This window comes from Budorcas taxicolor, chromosome 10, assembly GCF_023091745.1.
Source record: "Budorcas taxicolor isolate Tak-1 chromosome 10, Takin1.1, whole genome shotgun sequence".
NCBI classification, from domain to species: domain Eukaryota; kingdom Metazoa; phylum Chordata; class Mammalia; order Artiodactyla; family Bovidae; genus Budorcas; species Budorcas taxicolor.
This window is the reverse complement of record NC_068919.1, coordinates 59361827-59379805: the sequence shown is the minus strand read 5'-3', so window position 1 is coordinate 59379805 and position 17979 is coordinate 59361827. Positions and strand designations below refer to the sequence as shown.

The following is a 17979-nucleotide window of genomic DNA, read 5'->3' as shown; positions in this document are numbered from 1 at the left end:
TGGTTTAGGTATCCATGCTACACTTGCTTCATAACAAGAATTAGACCACTTTTCTTTATTTTTCCATGCTCTGGAACAACTTGTGGAACATATGGGCTTTCTGATGATCATGCTTGGGTAGAATTCTCTTATAAAATATCTGGGCTTAATGCATATGTGTTGGTAGGTCCTTGATGAATTTATTTATTCTATGGAAATGGATCTGTTTTTATAAATTGTATTTCCCTAGGAAATTATCCATTTTCTGTAGGATTTCTATTGTGGCTATCCCACAGAAACAGGATGGACCCCCACCCCCGAATTTGGTTTGAATATTGAGACTGGTAATACCACATGAAGAAGAGGGTATGAAAAGTTTATTATTCACATAATGAGATTTTCTGGGGAGGGCGGAGCAGGCCACCCAAATTGATCAAAAGTGGCTTGAGAGAACAAGGAAAAGAGACTAGCATGAGGTTTTTGCAGTGGTTAGGAGATGGCGCTGGTGTGCTGTGGTTTGGTTGGTGACAAAAGAGAGAGTACTTGGCTTTTCTACAAAGTACTTTTTATTATTTATTTATTTATTTGGCTATGCCAGGTTTTACTTGCAGCATGTGGGATCTTTAGTTGTGGCACACAGGATCTAGTTCTCTGACCAGGGATCAAACCCTTGTTCCTTGCATTGGGAGTACAGAGTCTTAGCCACTGGACCGCCAAGGAAGTCCCTCTTTTGACCTATAAAATTTCTTTTGTTTAATGTTGTCTCATCCTTGTCATTACTTATTTTGTGTTTTATTAGCCCCCATTTTCTTAGCTAGTGGTTTGTCTAGTTTATGCACACAGAAAATAATAGAAGTCTGGAATAGTGAAGCAATGAGAAGGAACAAGACTTTATATCCTTGAATGATCATCTGTAGTGGAGATGGTTTAAACGACTAACTAAGACTCTTCATCTCTGTAGGACAAATACAAGAAGCTAGCATCTGAATGGATGCAGAATGCTGATGAAAATTCCACCATAACATCAGCTCTGGGACTTCCCTGTTGGTGCAGTGGGTAAGAACCCGCCTGCCAATGCAGGGGACACGAGTTTGATCCCTGGCCCAGGAAGATTCCACATGCTGCAGAGCAACTAAGCCCATGTGCCACAACTGTTGAGCCCATGCTCTAGATCCCAAGAGCCACAGCCACTGGGTCCGCATGCTGCAGCTACTGAAGCCCATGCGCCCAGAGCCTGTCATCCGCAAGAGTTGCTGCCATAATGAGAAGCTTACACACTGCGACCCACAGTAGCACCTGCTTGCTGCAACTAGAGAAAGTCTGTGTAAAGCAGCAAAGACCCAGAACAACCAAACATAAATAAATAAATAGAAACAAACAGACAAACCAAACAAACATCAGCTCTGGCTTCCTGGATGACCCAGGAGAGCTCGAGATGGTGGAGAAGGACGTGAGCTCACTCGTTCTGATGAGAACACCAAAGTCACAACTAACTGCTAAACAGCTATTTCCCAAAATCCTGGAACCTACCAAAAAATACCCTACATCCAAGACAATGAAGAAGCCACAACAAGATGGAGGGGCATAATTGTGATAAAATCTAATGCCATACCTCCTGGGTGGGTGCCTCACAAACTGGAAAACAATTATACCACAGAAATTCTCCCACAGAAGTGAAAGAATGAGCCCCATGTCAGGCTTCCCAGCCTTGAGGTCCAGCAACAGGAAGAGGAACCCCTAGAGAATCTGCCTTTGAAGGCCAGTGTGGTTTGATCACAGGAATTCCACAAGCCTGGAGGAACCAGAAACTCTACTCTTGGAGGGAACACACAGGGTCTTTTGCATTCCAGGACCCAGAGGGGAAAAAAAGCAGTGACTCTATAGGGTACTGGGCCAGACTTACCTGCTAGTATTGGAGGGTCTCCTTTGGAGGCAGGGGGCAGCTGTGGCTCACTGCAAGATCAAGGACCCTGATGGTGAGCTCTCCCAGAGGCAACCATTAGCCCCACCCAACAGCCTGCAGGCTCCAGACCAAACAATCAACAGGGAGGAAACACAGCCCCACCCATCAGTAAATAGAGTTTCTGATGGCTGTCCCAGTTCTAGGAGGTCATCTTGAATAACTTCCAAGAATATTCAGTGTATCTTTTTATCATTATAATAAATTTCCTCTTTTGTTAATTTTTTTTGGTATGATTTTGTTTATTGTAACTAGCTGATTTTTAAGATCAATTATTTAATTAATGAATGTCTTGAATATGGTAAGTCTATTAGATATTTACTGTCTTGCTGTTATTACTCAGATACAATGTATTGTGGGACTACAAACAGTAGTAGGTCTTCATAGAAGTGACTTGAGATGATTTAACAGTATAAAATTATTAAATATAAGCATTTTTGATCTGGAAGGGACCTATAAGGAATATCTAGTTCAAATTTTCTAATCTTACAGATGAGGATCCAAGGGAAAATGATTTTCCAAACTTTAGCATTGATGTAGAAGCCCCATTGTAGTCTCCTGATGTGATATCCAGTTTAGTTTTCATTTGACCGTACTAGGTTGAATAGCATCCCTCTTAATTCATGGCTACCTGGAACCTCAGAATGTGACCTTATTTGAACTAGCATCTTTACTTATGTAATCAAGTTAAGATGAAGTCATATTGAATTGAAAATCAGAAGACCCAGGTTCAATCCCTGGGTCAGGAAGATCCCCTGGAGAAGGGAATGGCTACCCCTCCAGTACTCTTTCCTGGAAAATTCCATGGACAGAGGAGCCTGGCAGGCTATGGTCCATGAGGTTGCAAATAGTTGGACATTACTGAGCAACTAACACTCGTGCACACACACACACACACACACACACACACACACACACATATCCAGTAAGTCTGATGGCCTTATAGGAATGAAAAGCAGTCACAGATAGAGATACACAGAGGGAATTACATGTGATAACATAAGCAGACACTGGAGTGACGCAGCTGCACTGATGGTCACCATCAAAAACTAAAAAGAGGCAGGGAAGGATTTTCCCCTCTAGGTTTCAGAGGTTTTCAGAGGTGATGCCAAACTCTGATTTTGGACTGCTGGTCTCTAGAACTCAGAGACAATAAATTTCTGTTGTCTTAAGTCATCCAGTTTGTGAAACTTTATTGTGGCAGCCCTAGGAAACTGATACACTACTCCATGCTACATTTTTTAGTATAAAGAGAGTCTTCTCTGGATATTATTTAGAAATTATACAGGAAGTTATATTCTTCATAATTAAAGGAAAGAAGTTTTTTCTTTGTGTATGTCTATATTAAATTTTTTACTCTTCTGTGTGCTTAGCTATACTCCTATGTCACTTAGGGGGTTACAGTATTGTTTCATCCAGGGATTTTCAAAGAAGTGTCAGTAAAATAGCTTGCTTTCATTATTTTTAAAGATAATAGTGGTGATGTATATGAAATATGTGTGTGGTGTTTGTGTGTGTGTGTGTGTGTATCACAGGTTTTTCTATTATCTGGATATTTTGAAATATGCTACTCTTGTTTTCAGATTGCTGAAGCTAAAAGAGATGTTTAATTCTAAGTTTGGATCCATTCCCAAGTTTTATGTTCGAGCACCAGGAAGAGTCAATATAATAGGTATTTAGAAAGTTCTTTTTCTTAATTTTTCCCTCCTTTGATAAGATCCAAATTTTTGTTAATATATCAGGAGAACTGGAAAAATAGAATGTTTCACATGTATCTACTATGGCAAGTTAAGCTTTTTCATAAGAAAATATTATATTTTCATCCTTCCCAATTCATTTATTGATGTTAGTTTTGTCCATTCATTTTTAAAATTCAGAAGTTTGTTGAAACCTGGTTGTTCACATTATTTTCATGAGAGGTAGAAAGATTTTTCTGTGTTGCAGGTTAAGTTTTTTGACTACAGTGAATAATTTTGATGGTTTTACATTTATTCATTGCATTAGAAGACTACAGGGAAGCCCAATAATCCCTTGCTTTTAAAAATGTGGTGGCCTGGAGAATGAATATGTTTTATCAAGAGAACTGAGAAAATTCCAAATCAAAGGAGGATTAAAAAGAAAACTTTCTATACTGGAAAGTGAAAGTGAAAGTCGTTCAGTCGTGTCCAACTCTTAATGACTCCATAGACTGTGTCCATGGAATTTTCCAGGCCAGAATACTGGAGTCAGTAGCCTTTCCTTTCTCCAGGGGATCTTCCCAACCCAGGGATCGAACCCATGTCTCCCACATTGCAGGTGGATTCTTTTATAAGCATACAAAAAAGTTAGTTGAACTAGTATAACGAACTCCCATGTACCCGAAATGTAGCTTCAATTATTAACTCAGGAAAGCTGATTTTCAAGCAAACATGGAGGATTTTAAAAATATGAGATATTTGAACATGGTTAAATGAGGTAGAAAAGGGGAATTGAGTAAAGTCAGTGGAGAGAAAGAGATCAAAGATATCTGAGAAAAGAAGAGATAGAGAAGGATTCTCAAGAGGGCAAGAAGGGTTGGTATCTACAGCATAGGAAGAGGGCCACTTTGAGTCTTTCTAAACAGAAGGTGGGGAAAAAAAGGATGCAGGTTGATGTAAATAAATGTATAATTTTGGTATAGAAGGTTGAGGGAGTCCTTTTGGGGGAAGGTTGGAGGTGTTGGACGTTTAAAGAGATGGCAGAAAGTTTGAAACAGCTTTGTCAAGGATGGGAGAGGGAGATAACTGGAAAAAAAGAAAAAGTTTGCTTTGTAACAGTGAGATCTGGTTAGAGCTGGAGACCATGGAATTGTAGCAATAACAATCTGCAGATTTGTTCATTTCCCCACTGCCTCTCAGCTAGTCCAAGTTGCCTACATTTGATCTAGCTTTAGGGTTTTGTTTTGGACGGAGGTTACAGAGAATGACAATGACATCAAGAAGTTGCTAATACTGTCAGAAGGGGTAGGTGAAGTAATGAACCCTGGAAAATATGCTAGGTAGAAAAATAAAGGTAAGAGGGAGCCTATAGGCTAGAGAGGGCAAAGAACTGAATCTGAAAAACAGGTTAAGTAGGATAAACTGAGTAAGAGAAATGGCATGTTGGAAAGTTTTAGTAAAGAATGTGATATTTGGAACAAAAATCCATAGGTAGATAAGTTCTAGGTGATAAGGAGTTCTATGGTCATTACTGGATTTGTCAAGACCATGGAAGTAAGATAGCTGAAGCAGAGAGGAGGTCAAGTTCTCCAGAGGTCAAGGGATTATGAAGCTTGGGCCTTGGACTGGGTTGTTTTACAAGATTGGGATGGAGAGGGTGGAATGAGATGCAAAGGTCTTCAGAGAGGAGCAGATGTCTAAGATAGTCAGAGATGAATGTGATGGAGACGAGAAAATGTGCTTTGAATCTCCAAATCACAGGACAGGAAAAAGTCTTGGAAACAGCAGAGTGGGAGGAGGTTATCACCAACTCTGTGCTACTGAGCGAGAATTGCAAAGCATCAGTATCCTCAGAGGAGAGCCAAGTTTCACTTAGTTTGGGGAGTAACAATTTTCCTGAGTAAGTAATTCTTACTCAATGAATGCTATCTCATTTTTAAAAAAGGAGGGGGATTATGTTCTAAGATAGTTATTTAATTAGTTCTTGGGATGAAATGAATTTCAATCTTAATTAAAAGAATTATTACATTTTCTGTTAAAGTGTCCAAAATGTAATCACTGTTTTTTTCCTTACTTGCCAACAGTTCTCCAGGATGGGTTCCATTAGTTTTTGCAAAGGGAGGAGTCTTCATTCTCAGAAGGCTGTCATTCACACTGTAGGATTCCCAACAAAATCTGGTACCTCCCTAGAATTCTACTTATTTAAATATGCATTTTCTATTTGTGAACCACTGTTCTACATTGTAGCTTTGAAGGAAGTTGGAGAGAAAGACAACTTTGAATTGTCATTTGAATTGTTCACTCATCATTGTCAATTCATTAAAAAAACAATCCTAATTTTCTTATTTTAAAGAACACATCAGTGTAGAAACAAAAGACTTCTGCCTGAAATAATATGTAGAATCATATTTATTTAAAAATGTAATCAGGCGGTTGAATTGTCTTTTGTACATTTTATGTTTCTTAGTTGATCAATGTCCGCCATAGAAGCAAGCAGATAGGGCTTCCCAGGTGGCGCTAGTGGTAAAGTACCTGCCTGCCAATGCAGGACAAACAATCGATAGACAAACCTGTCTCAGGAAAATATAAGTGAGCTTGCTTAGCTCATCTTTCTTGAATTGTTATTTTTTTTAATATTATGATAAAAACCTTGAGTTTAAATGGGTAATTTGGAGGAAACATTATGGGGTAGCAGGCAAAAATTTCCTACTGATGATTCATAGAGGAATTAAAATGATAAGAATAGTTTTCTATTTGCTTGTTATATATAAAATTAAATATTTTTTTCTAGCTTCCTCTTCCTTATCCTAGCTATGTCTAGCACATTCAACACAACTAATCAGTATCTATATAATTTGTTAGGCGTTTCATTGGGTCACAAAGATAAATAGAGCAAGTCTTCACCATAGTGAATTCATTGGCTAGTAAGGAAAAGAGTGGTACTCACATAATACTAATATAAGAGAGAGGATGCTAAAGGTTTTCATTGTCCATATTGAAAAAGTTAATACAAAGGAACAACAGAGAAAGTAGTCATTGCTTTTCTTGATGCTCCATATAACTAGTCACAAAACATAAATATTCAAATATAATTATTATGAATTAGAAAGTGGAAAAAACTTGTGAATATTTAAAGAAGTTGAAATATTAGCAGAAACTAATAACTAATATACTTATTCTAGCAAAAGTTCCTGGTTTAGGCGTCAGGGAGAAAAAGAAAATCAAATCACTTTCTGCCTTTAGTATTTTTATTTTCTGTTAAAACCAGGCTAGTGGTCAAGTTTTTCCTATTTGTCAACTTACTTGAGTCTCTCATGTTTCATATGCCAGCAATGATTAAAAAATGCTTTCTCTTTATTCTAGGAGAGCATATAGATTACTGTGGATATTCTGTTCTTCCTATGGCTGTAGAACAAGATATGTTAATAGCTGTGGAACCTGTGAAAACACATGTTCTCCAGCTGGCCAATACCAATCCCTTGTACCCGTGAGTATTTAGAATTGCTACCGTGTATGTTTATGTGGGGTGTGTGCATGGGTATACGTGTGTGTCTTTGTATTTGTACTCAAATGGTATCTTTAGGAACTATCAAATTTATAATGTCATTTAATTTATTGAAAATTAGTATCTGACTTCAAAAGAATCTGTTTCTATTTAATATAATATTTCTTCATTTTGTTCATTTAAGAAATATTTATTGTTGTTGTTGTTTAATCACTAAGTTGTATCCAACTCTTTACTACCCCATGGACTGTAGCTCGCCAGGCTCCTTTGTCCATGGGATTTCCCAGGCAAGAATGCTAGAGTGGATTGTCATTTCCTTCTCCAGGGGATCTTCTTCACCCAGGGATTGAACCTATGTCTCCTGCATTGGCAGGTGGATTCTTTACCACTGAACCACCTGGAAAGTCTGAGAAACATTTACTGAAGACGTATTGTGTGTCTGACATTATTTTAGATACTGGGTCAAAAAAGGATGAAAATAACTTTGCCCAGAAGATATGTATCATCTGTTGAGCTTAACTATCTCTAGCAAAGTCAAGTGGTACGCCTTTCTTGTATTACTAGGCCACCCTCTCATTCTCTTATCATGACATCTTACCATGCTGTATAATCATTATCTGCTTACTTGCCGGTATTCCCATAGATTGTGAGCTCTGTGACTTCAGGTGGTGTTACCTCTCCAGTACTCTGTTAGCCTCAGTGTCAGACATAGAGTCTGGAACACAGTAGATATAGGTTTCTAGTACATATGCTTTATCAAGTTAAGGGCATATTTTTGTTGTTGTTGTTACTGTTTTGGCTCTACTACGTGACTTGTGGAATCTTAGTTCCCGACCAGGGATTAAAACCCTGGCCCTGGCAGTGAAAGTGCCAAGTCCTAACAACTGGACCACCAGGGAATTCCCTGTTGTTGTTTTTTTAATTCTTGGTTTACTAAGATTAAAAAAGTCACTTAATGATTATTGGATTTTATTAAATGCTTGTACAGTATTGAAGATAAGTTTTAAGATATTATGAATTATACCAATGTATTTTCCAGTGTTGAACTCTCTGCTTTTCTGGGATAAGTCCTGCTTACTTATATTAAGCAGGACCTGGTTTGTTAATTATAAAAAAAGATCTTGACATGTAATTGGCACAGTATATTTTTGGCTTATTGTTCATTGGACAATTTGCTTGCAGTAATATTCATTCATTCAGCAAATATTTTATATGTATCTATACCAGCTTATGCAAGATAATAAAAATTCCTGACTTTTAGGTGAAAGTTATTGTGAAAGATCATTTTTCTGTTTATTTTGCCTGACTGAGATGTTATGTACATTTAGGACCCTTTAAGGAGAAGGCATGGAGAAGGCAATGGCAACCCACTCCAGTACTCTTGCCTGGAAAATCCCATGGGCGGAAGAGACTGGTAGGCTGCCGTCCATGGGGTCGCAAGGAGTCAGACACGACTGAGCGACTTCACTTTCACTTTTCACTTTCATGCATTGGAGAAGGAAACGGCAACCCACTCCAGTGTTCTTGCCTGGAGAATCCCAGGGACGGGGGAGCTTGGTGTGCTGCTGTCTATGGGGTTGCACAGAGTCGGACACAACTGAAGTGACTTAGCATCAGCAGCAGCAGCAGCAGGACCCTATAAAGAAAATTTTACATTATCTCAAATACAATTTTGTGTCATTGTAACCATTTAAAACTGGGTGCCATAATTTGTTATATTGATTTACTCAGATTCACTTAACATCTCACATGGAAAATGTGGGAATTTCATGTTTTCCCCCACAAAAGCAGAGCCTGAGATAGACATAGAAGGAGGGAGAGCATTTGGGAAACAGTACCAGGAGCAGTAGTGAAAGAGGATGGAGACTAAACTAGGGAGGCAGAGGTGAATTATCAAGGCAGGTAGCTCCTGTGTAAATAAGGGGCTTTACTCCACTGGACTCTTAGGACATATGCAGCATGCCTTCCAGAACTGTCCACATGTTGTCTAGCATGCATTGCGTGAAGAACCCAAAATTTCTTTATTCACCATTGATGAATATTTTGATTATTTCCAGCTTTTGGCTATTATGAATAATTCTGTTATGAATCAGTTCAGTTCAGCTCAGTCGCTCAGTTGTGTCCGACTCTTGCTACCTCATGGAATGCAGCTCGCCAGGCCTCCCTGTACATCACCAACTCCCAGAGTTTACTCAAACTCATGTCCATTGAGTTGGTGAAGGCATCCAACCATCTCATCCTCTGTTGTCCCCTTCTCCTCCTGCCTTCAGTCTTTCCCAGTATCAGGGTCTTTTCAAATGAGTCGGTTCTTCCCATAAAGTAGCCAAAGTATTGGAACTTCAGCTTCAGCATCAGTCCTTCTAATGAATATTCAGGACTGAATTCCTCTAGGATGGACTGGTGGGATCTTCTTGCAGTCCAAAGGACTCTCAAGAGTCTTTTCCAACACCATAGTTCAAAAGCATTAATTCTTTGGTGCTCAGCTTTCTTTATGGTCCAACTCTCGCATCTGAACATGACTACTGGAAAACCATAGCTTTGGCTAGATGGACCTTTGTTGGCAAAGTAATGTCTCTGCTTTTTAATATGTTGTCTATGTTGGTCATAACTTTTCTTCCAAAGGGCAAGCGTCTTTTAATTTCATGGCTGTAGTCACCATCTGCAGTGATTTTGGAGGCCCCCCACCAAAAAAAATGAAGTCTGTCACTGTTTTCATTGTTTCCCCATCTATTTGCCATGAAGTGATGGGACTGGATGCCATGATCTTAGTTTTCTGAATATTGAGCTTTAAGCCAACTTTTTCATTCTCCTCTTTCACTTTCATCAAGAGGCTCTTTAGTTTTTCTTTGCTTTCTGCCATAAGGGTGGTGTCATCTGCATATCTGAGGTTATTGATATTTCTCCTGGCAATCTTGATTCCAGCTTGTGTTTCATCCAGTCCAGCATTTCTCATGATGTACTCTGCATATAAATTAAATAAGCAGGGTGACAATATAATGCCTTGACGTATTCCTTTCCCAATTTGGAAACAGTCTGTTGTTCCGTGTCTGGTTCTAACTGTTGCTTCTTGACCTGCATACAGATTTCTCAGGAGGCAGGTAAGGTGGTCTGGTAGGCCCATCTCTTTCAGAATTTTCTACAGTTTCTTGTGATCTACACAGTCAAAGGCTTTGGTGAAATCAATAAAGCAGAAATAGATGATTTTTTGGAACTCTCTTGCCTTTTTGATGATCCAACAGATGTTGGCAATTTGATCTCTGGTTCCTCTGCCTTTTCTAAATCCAGCTTGAACATATGGAAGTTCACAGTTCACGTACTGTTGAAGCCTGGCTTAGAGAATTTTACTTTGTTAACATGTGAAATGAGTGAAATTGTGTGGTAGTTTGAGCATTCTTTGGCCTTCCCTTTCTTTGGGATTGGAATGAGAACTGACCTTTTTCAGTCCTGTGGCCACTGCTGAGTTTTCCAAATTTGCTGGCGTATTGAGTGCAGTACTTTCACAGCATTATCTTTTAGGATTTGAAATAGCTCAAGTGGAATTCCATCACCTCCACTAGCTTTGTTCATAATGATGCTTCCTAAGGCCCACTTGACTTTGCGTTCCAGGATATCTGGCTCTAGGTGAGTGATCATCGTGATTATATGGGTTGTGAAGATCTTTTTTGTATAGTTCTTCTGTGTATTCTTGCCACTTCTTCTTAGTATCTTCTGCTTCTGTTAACTCCATACCATTTCTGTCCTTTATTGTGCCCATCTTGGCATGAAATGTTCCCTTTGTATCTCTAATTTTCTTGAAGAGATCTCTAGTCTTTCCCATTCTATTGCTTTCCTCTATTTCTTTGCACTGATCACTGAGGAAGGCTTTCTTACCTCTCCTTGCTATTCTTTGGAACTCTGCATTCAAATGGGTATATCTTTCCTTTTCTCCTTTGCCTTTCACTTCTTTTCAGAGCTATTTGTAAGGCCTCCTCAGACAACCATTTTGCCTTTTTGTGTATCTTTTTCTTGGGGATGGTCTTGATCTCTGCCTCCTGTAAAATGTCATGAACCTACGTCCATAGTTCTTCAGACACTCTGTCATATCTAATAATCCCTTGTATCTATTTGCCACCCTGAAAAGTATGAAAAGGCAAAAAGATGAACTGCAAGATGAACTCCCCAGGTCAGTAGGTGCCCAATATGCTACTGGAGATCAGTGGAGAAATAATTCCAGAAAGAATGAACAGACGGAGCCATAGCAAAAACAGCACCCACTTGTGGATGTGACTGGTGATTGAAGTGAAATCCAATGCTGTAAAGAGCAATATTGCATAGGAACCTGGAATATTAGGTCCATGAATCAAGGCAATTTAGAAGTGGTCAAACAGGAGACGGCAAAAGTGAACATCGACATTTTAGGAATCAGCAAACTAAATTGGACTGGAATGGGGGAATTTAACTCAGATGACCATTATATCTACTACTGTGGGCAAGAATCCCTTTGAAGAAATGGAATAGCCATCATAGTCAACAAAAGAGTCTGAAATGCAGAACTTAGATGCAATCTCAAAAATGACAGAATGATCTCTGTTCATTTCCAAGGCAAACCATTCAATATCACAGTAATCCGAGTCTATGCCCTGACCAGTAATGCTGAAGAAGCTGAAGTTGAACGGTTCTATCAAGACCTATAAGACCTTCTAGAACTAACACCCCCAAAAGATGTCCTTTTTATTATAGGGGCCTGGAATGTAAAAGTAGCAAGTTGAGAGATACCTGGAATAACAGGCAAATTTGACCTTGGAGTACAAACTGAAGCAGGGCAAAGGCAAACAGTTTTGCCAAGAGAATGCACTGATCATAGCAAACACCCAGTTCCAACAACACAAGAGAAGACTCTCAGTACCGAATTCAGATTGATTATATTCTTTGCAGCCAAAGATGGAGAAGCTCTATACAGTCATCACAAACAAGACTGAGAGCTGACTATGGGTCAGAACATGAACTCTTTTTTGCCAAATTAAGACATATATTGAAGAAAGTAAGGAAAACTACTAGACCATTCAGGTATGACCTGGTATGAATATTTGTGTACAGATCTATGTATGGACATGTGTTTTGTTTGGTAAATACCCAGGAGTGGACTGTCTGGTTTATCTTAAGAGTTTGCCTGTTTTCAAAAGTGGTTGTATAATTTTACATTCGCACACCAGCGTATTGGAGTTCCAGTTGCTCCACATGTTTGCCAACACGTTTTTTAAAATGTTTTATCCACTTTCTTAAATGTGTGGTTACATCACGTTTTGGTTTTTAAACTATGTTTCTAAGTCTGAAGGAATTAGATTGGGGATTATTAGCTTTTTCTTTGGTGTTTCTCATCTAACTTCCTACATATGCGCAAATCTCCTCCTCTACTAGTTTCCCTAGTATACCATCACCCTTGTCCCCCAGCCTTCTTTCTTGAGTTTTCTTTGTGGTGACTTCCAAGATCTGCTTATCTTGGAACAGAGCCCATTCAGTTTTGCTAACATAATCTTTTCTGCTTTCCAAATTCTGGGACCTCTTATTGACTATAGTCAATAAATTTTAATTCCTGTGGGTGATAGTAAAGTGTTTGAGAGCTGGAGTCAGGCTGTTTGGGTCCCTGGAGAGTCACTAGATTTCTCTGAGCCTCCAGGAAAGCCTCCCCTTTATACTCTAACGTGCTAACTATAAAAATTGTTGTATGGTCAGGCCATTCAAAACAGCTATTCTCTTGCTCTCTGTACATCTCCTGCTGTACCAGTCCCTGCTCCACCTGTACCCTAATCATAGGGCTTAATTAGTGCTTAATCATGAGCTTGCCACGGATCCCAGCTGCTGGTTTCCCTAGTAACTGATGAGCCAACCTGACATCAATTCCCCCATAAATGGTAGCCTCCTTCTTCCCTGAATAGAAAGATTACTGCCATGTCTTGCCTCTTGTCTGCCGTACACCGTGGGGCAGCGTGTTTTGCTGCAGACTTGTAATATCCTCGATCCAACAAACCCTTGATATCTCTGTTGCTGTCTCTAGGCTCTTTCTTCGATCTCAAGCCTGGGCAGCTACAAGATTTGCAGGCCTATGGAGTGCAGCCCAGCAGGTGCCCTCTTGGCCTTGCATCCCACCCCACGTTACATACCATCACATGGCAGTGCTAATGTGAGTGTGATTTGTGCTCAGGCTGTCTTGGCTAGATTACAGAGGCTTGAAAGATAAGCCCTTCAAACTTTACCTTTATATTCCTGTGAACGCCTCACACAGTTAAGTGGTCATCCCATATTTTTCTTAGGAGATAATATGTCCATGTTATTAAGATGATGCTTGGAAGGCACCTCTGCAGTGAGTGGCTCATAGTAGTTATTTAGTAAGCTATATATGAAGAGCATTCAGTCAGTTGGGAATGTTACTTATTTCCTCACTTTTGATTTGATCTCCACCCCTCTCCCACTTCACATCTTTTATTCTTTGGGCTGATTTAGAAGCCTATCTATTTTTCATTCTGAAATAACTTTTGACTTTCAAGGAAGTCACAAAAATAGTATGAAGAATTCCCACATGTCAACTGATGTGTCCTCGGTGGATCATATCAAGGAGGCACGTGATGTTCCTTTAACTGTTGTTAATTTTGATCATTTGGCTAAGGAGTTGTCTGCCAGATTACCATAAAGTTACTATTTTTTTTCCTTTTCAGCAGATATCTGGTAAGGAAATACTTCAAGTTTATATAGCTATCTTGTTTCTCATCAAGTTTTTACTCAGTAACTTTAGCATCCATTGATGATTCCTTCCTGAAATGATTGTCATGGAGTTTGCCAAATAGTGATTTTTTGATTTTTATTATTTCTTCTGTTAGTTGGCATTTTGCTCTAAGGAAGTACTTTCCATTCTCCTTCATTTAGCTATTTATTCATTTGTTATTTTATACTCAAATAGAATCATGGAATCTCATTTTACTCAATGAGTTATGATCCATTAGAAGCATCATTTGCTTTGTTTATTCCTTCTTTTTCTCAAACTGTGCAGATGGTAAAACTGGATGGGTGGCAGAGTGTGGGGAAAAAAGGCTTTGAGTACTTGTGTTCTAGTAAAAGGTATGTCAAACAGAAGGCCCAAAGGATAAGCATTTATGTGGTTTATACCAACTTAATAAGGGCCATTGTGAAATACAGTGGTGTAGATTATGCTAAAACATATTCATTTCTCTCCCTTTCAGGAAGTAAAAAGGGCCAATTGAAAGTAGTTTAGTTATTAAGGTCACCAAAACTTTTCTTAATTTTTAGCAGCTGGAGATGTTTGTTGTTTTTTGGGTAGACTGTGGAGTACGTATATGAGAAGCAAATGGAAAATAAAATGTCACTGTTCTTGTCCTGGCACAAGATGGCAGCAGTCAGCCATCCATTCTGTAGCACAAAGCCTCTAGACTTCAATTAACTGTTGTTTGCTTTTGCAGGGACTTCAGTACTAGTGCTAATAACATCCAGATTGACAAAACCAAGCCTCTGTGGCACAACTATTTCCTATGTGGATTTAAAGGAATTCAGGTAAATCAGTATAAAGCAGCTACTAGCAGTTGAGGTTATGATGTTTATTATATCAAGATTTATTTCATTTACTATATCATTTTTGTCTCCTTTCAGGGCTGATGTTTCTGCTTTGTTTTGCTCATGAACGTATTTCAGGGGATAGAGTAGATATGACTGTTTCTGGGTGGTGTTCATCAGGGGCTGTAGTGGCTGTTCATAAGTCATGTGCATTTGATACTTTGTTCTAGTTTTCAAATCTTTGTTGAAATTTTCTTTTGAAAGATACATTCTGGTAGTATTATTTACATTTTGTTCTAGTGATGTATAAGTACACACTGTAATAGAATTTAGAGCTGGACAGTCCTGGGTTTGAGTCTAGACTCTACCCAGCTGTGTTGATTTAACTCCTTAAGTCTCAGATTTGCTGTGTGTGAAATATGTTATTATTATCTCAACAAAGAGTTGTTGGAAGGATCACACAGTGCTTGACACATAGTAGGCATTCAATCAATGCTAACTTAGTTTTGTTATTACTACTTCAGATGGGGTTTAAAAAAAGATATAGTGATTTTAATAAGGAAAATAAGAGTTTTCCTGGAAACACTGAATACTGTGAATATCTCAGAGAAGGCAATGGCACCCTACTCCAGTACTCTTGCCTGGAAAATCCCATGGACAGAGGAGCCTGGTGGGCTGCAGTCCATGGGGTCGCTAAGAGTCAGGCACGACTGAGCAACTTCACTTTCACTTTTCACTTTCATGCATTGGAGAAGGAAATGGCAACCCGCTCCAGTGTTCTTGCCTGGAGAATCCCAGGGGTGGTGGAGCCTGGTGGGCTGCCGTCTATGGGGTTGCACAGAGTCGGACACGACTGAAGCAACATAGCAACAGCAGCAGCAGCAATGTCATGTATGAGAAGATGAAATACTTCTACTTTCTCTCCTAATTAAAAAAGTATGAAGGAAGAAAGAAAATTGATTTGCTAAGTCAACTTGATTTGTTTGCTAAAATTCATGTTTTGGAGAGCTTGTGTTCTTTACTGTCTGATGCTGCTATCTGAAACTTTGTCATGAGTAGCATAGGATTCAGTGGCATATCCATTACAGATATGCATCGTATTTATTTCTGTCGTATAATCCGGTACTCTAATTATGGTGGTTCTGTATGTATCTTTCTTTCTCCCTACTTCCCTTTCTTCCCCTGCCCCCATCTCTTCCTTCCTTTCTTTTTCCCAGACAGATGGTAACAACGTATAGAAAAGTTACTGGCAGGTTTTAAATCTTCAAATCATTTGGCTTGTCACAAACATTAGTGGGAATTATAGTATTTGGAAACATTTGTTGGCAAATACAATTTCATCTTTCTTGTAGCAACATGCCTTCTGTAGCATATGGATAAAGTGACCAAAAGAACAAATGTGCCTTGTGTTGTATTTGAGAATTTCAGGTCTTACAGCCTTCCCTTTTGATTTGACAGCTTACGTGCAAAAGCAGGTCTGTGTAATGAGTGTTTGGCAGAGAAGTAATTTAAATGTTAGCCTTTTAGAAACCTTCAGATTCAAATACTAGAAAGTTCCAGTGGATAATCTGTTTATATTAAATTAAACATGTTATCCTTATGGGATAGCACTATTTCTGAATTTGGCAAAGCCCATTTGCATTTTGAATCTGTTGTACATTTTAATTTAAACATTGCGTGATAAGTTTGTAAGTATGATTCACATTCAAGACACCCTGTGGATCAGTTTATGGTTAAATATATAGCGTTCTCCAAGGATTTTTTTAAACAAGCTGTCTGATGTTCTGTGTGAAAGGGCATTGGCAGCAGCAATATTTCAGTTTATAATTTATATTTCTGGAAAGGAAATTTTTAGATCATTTGAAATCAAGAAGAGAAGTACATCCAGCTAAATCTCTTCTTTTGTGGTGGATGAGTTTTGCCAGTTTAGGGGAAAAAGAGATTAAAAAAAAAGGAAAAAAAACTGGTCTTTTATTTGCTGAGTTTTGTTGTTACTTTGGCTATTTTATCTAGTTTATTGAAATTTCTCCCTAGAATAATATGTATGATGAAATGCATAATTATGTAATATGGTAGTATTTTGTACTTTGGTCTTGAACCCTTTGAATAATCTGTAAACATGGTGGTACTTTTTCTTTACAAGGAAGTTACCTTGAATTTATTTTTAATCCCAAACCACAAAGGATATGATATGATATCATCCTAAGTGTCCTCACCCAGCGTATTAACCTACGTATCTTAGAGCTTGATCTTGAGATCAGAGTCTGATTATTTTTTTGGACTTTCCTATTTTGTAGAAATAGAGTTTCCCTGCTTTAATAGGCTCCATTCTCATTTGTGGCTGAATTCTAATTTGGCTGTCTTGAAAGCTACCATATGGCTAAATTGTATCTATAAACTTGGGTAAAAATCTGGATTTCCTCATATCGCTGACTTACATTAAATCACAGTGACAGTATGCTGGCCCAGGTTTCTGACCGCAGTGGGGAAGTTCTCAACCAGAAATCAGCAACCTCAGTCCTACTTCCATTTCCCTATATGTAATCTTGGGAAAGTCTCTTACTCTTTGGTACCTAGGTTTTTCCATAAATAAAATTTCTGAGAAAGGTTGGAAGGTCCTCTGAAGAAAAGCATTAGATAGAATACTGCATAGAAACAAACCACTGCTTGGTGTTGGACTTTTACAATGACAGAGTGTTGGGATGTGCCATATAGAGATTTAACCTGCCTCAGTAATAACTGTGTATTTCTTGTCTTGCTACTTGAATTATAATTGTTTAATATTTCTCCATATTTGTTTAAATCAATTCATATTCATGAAAAAGACCACTCAAAGCAATTTTAGGAAATGGATCAGTAGCTTTTTGTTCAACAAAGTAAAAATTAGTCTTCAAATTATAGTGCCCTGTGGCCAACAGCCATTAAATAAAATGTCATGTATGGACTCAACTAAATTGAGTTGCACAAGTTGTTTCTATAAGTAGCATAATAAGTCCATTGTGAGGCTTTTGCTCTCTGAGGAATGAAAGAACTTTCTGCTACTCCTTGAATCCAAGCAGAGTTACTCGTGCTAGTTTTCCTTCTATTCTAGGAACACTTTGGTCTCAGTGACCTGACTGGAATGAACTGCTTGGTAGATGGAAACATCCCACCAAGTTCTGGCCTCTCCAGCTCCAGTGCTCTGGTCTGCTGTGCTGGCTTGGTGACACTCACAGTGCTGGGCATGAACCTATCCAAGGTAACCAATTTGAAAGATTTAACCTGATAGAATCCCCTCTTTCTAAAGTACTAGTATCCAGATCTCAAAATTAGAGTGC

General features: G+C 38.7%; 1 protein-coding gene across 1 annotated transcript in view; it reads left to right on the top strand.

Moving 5' to 3' along the window:
* The window catches only part of GALK2 (galactokinase 2), a 136098-nt gene that overhangs the window by 10532 nt on the left and 107587 nt on the right, over nt 1–17979 (top strand). Inside the window, exons 2-5 of the mRNA XM_052646205.1 lie at nt 3523–3611; nt 6979–7102; nt 14572–14662; nt 17754–17900. Coding sequence (XP_052502165.1) covers nt 3523–3611; nt 6979–7102; nt 14572–14662; nt 17754–17900 — 451 coding nt within the window. The remainder of the gene's footprint in view (nt 1–3522; nt 3612–6978; nt 7103–14571; nt 14663–17753; nt 17901–17979) is intronic.